The 7,690-nt window shown below is 39.6% G+C and overlaps 1 protein-coding gene across 1 annotated transcript in view; it reads right to left on the reverse strand.

Moving 5' to 3' along the window:
- LG7_11H4orf47 (linkage group 7_11 C4orf47 homolog) overlaps nucleotides 1-7,690 on the reverse strand; it is a 21,626-nt gene that overhangs the window by 6,085 nt on the left and 7,851 nt on the right. The window contains exon 6 of the mRNA XM_005362649.3: nucleotides 2,630-2,809. Within this exon, the coding sequence (XP_005362706.1) occupies nucleotides 2,630-2,809 (180 nt within the window). The remainder of the gene's footprint in view (nucleotides 1-2,629; nucleotides 2,810-7,690) is intronic.

The following is a 7,690-nucleotide window of genomic DNA, read 5'->3' on the forward strand; positions in this document are numbered from 1 at the left end:
GAGAGATGGGTTGGCCATACAGAGTGCACACTGCTCTTACGCAATACCCAGGTTTGTGTCTAGGTACCCATGTCCAGTGACTCACAACTGCCTGTAACTTCAGCACTCGGGGATCCAGCTCCCTCTTTTGGCCTCCTTAGGCATGCACATCCACATGCATACATACATACATACACACACCACACACATACACACAGAAAGACACACCTATCAATTAGAAAACAAGAGTAAAAATTCTTAATAAAATACTAACAAGCAAAATGTATACTCAAAGACCAACACAGCATTAGCAAGTGAGAATAATTCTAAGAAATGTATTATGGTTGTTAGTCACCTTTTATAACAAGGAAAAGGAGAAAATAAGATGATCTAATAAATAGTTCTGCCACTTGATAATAAAATAAAAAAAGCATCACATATTCCTGAATTGTCCCTATTTGGGGCACTTACAAAAATAATCTAGAATTATCCTATTAAAGTGAAGATTAAGGTAAGGATTGTCACTAGTATTCCTGATTTAAGTAACTAAGCATGGCCATGTTATGAGATAGAGAAATACTGTAAAGTAGTAAAGTTACAGATAACATGTACCTAAAAAGCTAAAGAAATTAACAAAACACCTATTAGGACATACAAGCACTTAATGAAGTATTTGTTTTTAAATTGAATGTTTTTATACAGACAACTAACACAAAGGGGAACTGTTGGCATGCTTAAAGTAACTAGGAGCAAATATAAATCATGTAGGCCTGGGTAGTGTAGAATAGAAAGCTGCACAAGAGGCAAGGAGGCCCCTTAAAAGCAGTTCGTTTCTAGATCAGAAGATGCAAGTTGAAAATGTGGTGATATAGGAAAAATTCTAAACATTGAATTTTCCAACGAAGTATCACAGGGAGTTCATGAGCATGTAGGTGTAGGGGTGTGTGTGTGTGTGTGTGTGTGTGTGTGTGTGTGTGTTATGCTTGTGTGTGGTGAAGCTTGCATTTGCATGTGCAGATGTGTGCACACGTACATGGAGAGAGCCGAGACATCAGGTGTCTTTCTCTACAATTACCTGTCTTATTACCTTGAATAAACTGGAGGTTCACTGTTTCTCCTAGGCTAGCTAGCTGGCCAGCAAGCTCTGAGAATCTGCCTGTCTCCACTCCCCAGGGCTGGCATCATAGCATAGTTTTTTGTATGAGTGCTAGGGATTCGAACTTAGGTCCTCACACTTTCAGAGAAGTGCTCTTACCCACTGAGCCATCTTCCCAGCCCTCTGTCAGAGGGTTTTGTCTGGGGGCTTTAAAATAAGTCTGACTTTCTACAGAGAGATATTAATATTTGCGATGCAGGACAAAAAAGGAAAGTGAGGCAGAAGAAATAAACACAGAGACCTGTCAGCTGGACTAGAATTCAAAACTACATTCTCAGAATTGAGAATTCGACATTATAAAGATATCCCTTTGATGCTAGGAAGGTGGCTCAAGTGTTAAGAACACTGGCTGCTCTTGCAGAGGACGTGGGGTCTGTTCCCAGGGCCCACAGTGGGTGACTCACAGCTGTCTGTAACGCTAGTTCCAGGGCATCCCATACCCTTTTCTGGCCTCCAAGAGCACCTGCATGTACATGGTGCGATGCATACACAGATGCAGCAGACTAGAAAGTTGTTTCAATGCAAAGGACAAACATAGATATGTTCTGAGCATGCAGAAGCATCTTCCCAATCTGATCAGCACGTGCGTACATCCTAGTGGAGTCTACAGGGAGACGAACAGGAACGACCAGAAACAGGGAGGCCAAGATTTCTTTCACTAGGGTTCGTCACAGTCAAGGCACTTTTGTTCCTACCACTCAGAAGCTTCTGAAGCCACAGGGGACTTAATTTCCATCATTATTCCAAAACTTACATGATGGTTTTCAAAATTTCACTGGGAATTAAATCCTATTTAGAACAAACAGCAATTGTTTTGCTGTAACATCTTTCTCATCTCAGCCATGCACTGTAGCTCTATTTTTCGTGAGTGTGAGTGTATGTCTTTGTGAGTGTGAGTGTATGTCTGTGTGTGTGTGTGTACATACAGTATGCATACATGCAGATATATGTACTGGTATGCTTGTCAGTGTCTGGGCACGATTTCACAGGCCACCTTACTTTTTGAGACAAGGCTCTCGCTAAACCGGGAACTGACTTCCAGCTACACTGACCAGCCAGCAAGCCCCCTGTGATCAAAGTGTCTCCGCCCTCTGCCCTATATCCATCCCTAAAGCTGATGAGCATGCATCCAGACTCAGCTTTCCCTGGATGCTCCAGTTTCAGGTCCTCATTTTGAACAGCAAGCACTTTACCCATAGAGCCATCTCTGCAGCCTGCTCTGTGGCTTTATATGATCTCGTAAAACTTCATACAAAGAAAGGCTGATTATTTACATGAGTACTACAATAATTTAACAGCGAAAGACAGACTCTTTCCCACCCACTCCCTTCATGTCCCTCCCTTATTCCCTCTGGTCTTTCTACTAGCCCAGGGTGGCCTTGAACTCAAAATCCTCGTGCTTCAGGACAGGGATTGAGAGAATAGGCTCCCATACCCTGCTGGACATGTTATTTCTTTATACTGCTCAATTATTTCTCAGTCCAAACTTTTTACCTTTTTACCAGGAGAGGAGGGCTTAAAAGGCTTCAAGATGGTCTCCTTCTTTTCTTCCCTTCTGAGTGGAGGTAAAGGATTCTCCAGAAAATAGGGGTTACTATCAAAATATTCCTTAGGGTGAAGATTCAACTTGAAAGGGGTCCCTTTGAGTAGCCGATGGTGTTCTTCATTATCTTTCTGTAAATTAAAGAGTTTGAAAGTACACAATGTAAGTTATACATGTTAGACACAATTCAAGGCTAAAACCACCCTTTAAATTAATTATACATGTTAAAAAGACATGCCTAATTATGAATAAACACAACTCTCATTTTGAACAGAATTATTTAGATACAGCAATCTATCACCTGAACCGATCCTTACTACAAACCTGGACAGCAGGAAGGAAAAGGATTGGTCTCCAAGTCAAATCCCAGTTCCTTTTTGTTTTTTAGTATGTTTTTTTCCAGGAGTTAAAGAAAGCTGCTGACCTTTGGTGTCATGTCTTCAAGTGTAAATAAGAATACTATTTCCCTTTGACATTGCTAAAGATCAAATGAGATTATGTAGAGAAAGTATTTGGCACATGGTCGGCCCTTAGTAAATATCAGTTTTAGTCCTAAGCGCACGCACACACACACACACACACACACACCAAAAAAAAAAAAAAAAAAAAAAACAAACTAGTGCTTCCACTGAAACATTTTTATATCATAGTATTTTTAGCTGCCTAATACTCAAGCAAAACCAAGGTTATCTTTTTTCAGTTTTATATTGCAATTCTTTCCACGTGGAAGATCTAAGTTTAAAAATTGCCAGCTCGAGATATAATAGCAAACAAACAAGTTGTGAAATAAGATTTAGAAGGATAAAATATCGATTTTTTTCTTCACTTTACACACATGGAATTTGATATTTCATCCTTTAACAAACTGAATGGAAACAATCTAAATGAGATTGAAGTGCTCAAGAGAAGGCATGTATTCCCCAGCAGGCTGTACTGGCTAGTTCTGTGCCAACTTGACACAAGCTAGGGCCATTTGGAAAGGGGGACTCTCAGTTGAGAAAATGCCTCCATAGCCTTGTCCAGTAGCACAAAAACAGACACATCGATCAATGGAATTGAACTGAAGATCTAGACAAAAGTCTACACATCTTTACACACCTGATTTTTGACAAAGAAGCCAAAACGTACACAGTAAAGAAAAGACAGCATCTTCAACAAATGTTCTTAGTTAAATGGGATGGCTGTACGTAGAAGAAAACAAATATATCCATATTTATCACCCTGTACACAATTCAATTCCAAGTGGATCAGGAACCTCAAAATAAAACCAGATACACTGAATCTGATAAAAGAAGAAAGTGGGGAATGGTCTTGAGTTCCTTGGCACAGAAAGGAACTTTCTGAATAGAACACTGACAGCACAGACACTAAGAGCAACAACTAATAAATAAGACCTCATGAAGCTGAAACATACAGAAATGGGCATGATATTTCAGGCAAAGCTGCAGTCTACAGAATATGAAAAGACCTTTACCAATTATATATATTATATATATACTAATATATATAATATATATATTAAAGGATTAGTATTTAAAACATATAAAGAACTACAAAATCTGAACATCAAGAAGACAAGTCAGCTGAAAAATAGGTAATAGCGTTAAGCATAAATACAAATAACTAAAGAACTTACAGAAATATTCACTACCTTTCATCATCAGGGAAAACAAATTAAAACTGCTTTGAGATTTTTTATCTTACACTAGTCAGAATGGCCAAGATCAACTAAACCAAACAGCTCATGCTGGTGAGGATGTGGGGGAAGGGGCACATTCATCCATTGCTGGAGGAGTGTAAACTTATACGGCCATTATGGAAATTAGCATGGAAGGTCCTCAGGAAGCTGGGAATTGATCTACCTCAAGACCCAGCAATACCACTCCTGGGCATATATTCAAAAAACTTTTCACCCTACTGTAAGGACACTTGCTCAACCATGATCATTGCTGCTCTATTCATATTATTCAGAAATTGGAAACTCTCTAGAAGTCCATCAACTAATAAATGAATAACAAAAGTGTGGTACATTTACACAATGGAATATTGTTCATCTGTTAAGCAATATGAACTTCTCAGGTAAATGGATGGAACTAGAAGAAGAAAAAAATCATCCTGAGTGATGTAACCCAAACTCCAAATAGACAAGTATATGTGTTCTCTTCCAAGTGGATGTTAGGTTTTAAGCCTTCCATGTGAGCGCTACAATATAAATGACCGCAGAGGTTAGGTACCTAATGGGGAACGAGCGGGGAGAAGAACTCCTAAGGAAGGGGAAATAGAATATATTATTATGGAGAGATAAAGGGGAGACTAGAATAGGAGAATTAACTAGGGAGGAGATGGAAGTAAGGGATAAAGGAGGGAAAAGGGGAAGAGAGAACAAACAGTAAAGGCCATTTGGAAGACCATATAGAAACTACTACTATAGAAGCTTCCTAAAACACATACATACACGAGAGGAAGCTAAGTGGAATCAACAAATAACAGGGGAAACAGAGCCCCAACTAGACATCTTATGTTACCAAAACCTCCAACGACAAAATGAGCATCTTATTGAGATATTGGCCAAAGAGGCACCATGTAAAGCTCCTAACAGTGCAGATTATTGGCAAGGCTACATGTGTTACTCTTCATGACATGAGGACAAGGCCCTATTGCTGAAGACAAGACTTACAAATGTCATTAAAACCTGAGAAGTTCAGCTGGTTCCTAACTACAAGCTTCACCTAACTAATATTCGTGGTACAGGAAGGTACTCTGCATGCTATGGAAGGAAAAAAGATTATCATTAAAATCTCCCAGCTACAAACCCTGTAACCTATAAAAGTGATCTCCCTCAAAAAAATATATGGGTGCATTAGTGGCACAAATATTTTGGGTGTAACCAACAACTTTCTGATTGGATTTAAGGCCAATCAAAGAGATGGAATCCATTCTTTACACTGCTAAAGTGGCCAAGAATCTATATAGGTCATCTGTCTAGGGGAAAACCCAATACTATTATTCTGCTAAATTAATATAGCAATAAAATGACTCAGTGATATAGAACCCTCCCCATAGATGGGGCTTGTCCAGCCCTCATCAGAGAAGCGTCTTCTTGTAGTGTATTATAATTAAACAGATATCCACAACTTGAAAGTGTATAAAGAGAAAGACTTTAGAGTACTTAGTCCTAAAGGGGATGTCTTCATCAAAGCCCTCCCCCCAAGACTCAAGGAATCTATGCAAAAGAGGAGACAGAAAGATTGAGAGCCATAGGTGATGGATGACTCCAAAGAAACAGAGTCTTCCAGACCCAACAGGACTGATGTACATATGAGCTCAGCGACTGTAGCAGTATGCACAAGTCCTACACAGGTTCAATCACGCTGGATGGGTTCCAGCAAGGAAAGGGGAAGTGGACATGGCCTCCCTAGAATCTAGAAACTAGCTGCATTTGATACCTGCTGGCAAAGATAAAACCAGTCTTCTCCAATGAAGTGTCACTGGCTATGTCAACCATACTTCAAGGCGGGCCCCATTCCCAGGTGTTGCCAACCATCACAAAATGAACTCAATGGGATGTTTGTAGTTATCGTGCTTTGTTTAGGTAATTGATCTTTAGATTGTTTGACTTCCATTTTCATGGGTTTGTGAGTTTTGGGTTTGGGGTTTTTTGTTTTTGTGATTTTGTTTTATTTTGTTTTGTTTGTGTGCATACATGTGTTTCTTGATTTGTTTTTTTGTTTTAAAGCAATGGTTCTCAACCTTCCTAATGCTGAAACCCTTTAATACAGTTATCCATATTATGGTGAGCCCCAACCATAAAATTATTTCATTGCCACTTCATCGCTGTAATTTTTCTACTGTTATGAATGGTAATGTAAACATCTGATATGCAGGGTATCTGATACATGACCCTAAAGGGGTTGTGACCCACAGGTTGATAGCCACTGTTTTAAAGAGTGAGAACATAAAGTTGGGTACATAGGAAGGGAGAGATGATCTTGGAGGAACTGAGAGAGGGGGAAACATGATCAAAATATATTATATGAAAAAAAAAATTTTTAAATTAAAAACAAAAGACTGGCCAGTGGGCAACTCTGTAGTACATTTTATTAATTAGTGATTGATATGGGATCTCATGAGTGGTGTCACCCTTGAGCTGGTGGTCATTCCTGAGTACTATAAGAAAGCAGCTAAGCAAGCCAGTAAGCAGCATCATTTTTCCTTCAGTTCCCATATCCAGGTCCCTGCCCCACTTGAGTTCCTGCCCTGATATCCCTCAGTGATGGTGTGTGACCTGAGAATTACAAGTTTAAGTAAGGTCTTCCTCCCCAAATGCCTCCGCCACAGTGTTTTATCATAGCTACAGAAACCCTAAGACAGAAGTGCATGCTGCCTCTCAGAGTCCTTACTCCTCTTGGTGTCTCCTGCTTTGCGTATCTCCATTTCCCTGTAGAACTTTGTCAGTTCTTAACCACCTGCCCTCCTCTTTCCACACTGGAGCAGTGGTATTGACCTTTCAACTATTATACGTACCCTTTGAACAGTGCTCTTTAAAATTCAGTTCTCATGGGAATCAATTGATAACCCATTCAGATTATAAATCACCAAGACCTTCCCTCAAAGACCTCTGATTACACGGAGCCACTCTGTGCTCTTTCTTTTTATCAGAAATGTTAACAGTCACTCTATGTAATCCTAATGCCTGCTATTATAATGGAATATTTTAAAAATGCATTGGACGTTTTGCCTACGTACACATCTGTCAACCACTTGCATGCCTATTGTCAACAGAGGCCAGAAGAGGACATGGGAATCCCCTGGAACCAGAGTTACAGGTGGTTGTAAACTGCTATGTGAATTCTGGGAATCAAACCTGGGTCTTCTGGGAGAGAAGCCAGTGCAGTTAATCACTGAGTCCTCTCTCAGTCCCACGTGGCAATGTTTTAAGGATCCTGTTTACTAGACTGTGGTCATGCTTTATCAGAACACCATATTTGATTTTTGTTATTTTTTTTTTTTTT

This window comes from Microtus ochrogaster, linkage group LG7_11 (genome assembly GCF_000317375.1).
Source record: "Microtus ochrogaster isolate Prairie Vole_2 linkage group LG7_11, MicOch1.0, whole genome shotgun sequence".
Classification (NCBI taxonomy): domain Eukaryota; kingdom Metazoa; phylum Chordata; class Mammalia; order Rodentia; family Cricetidae; genus Microtus; species Microtus ochrogaster.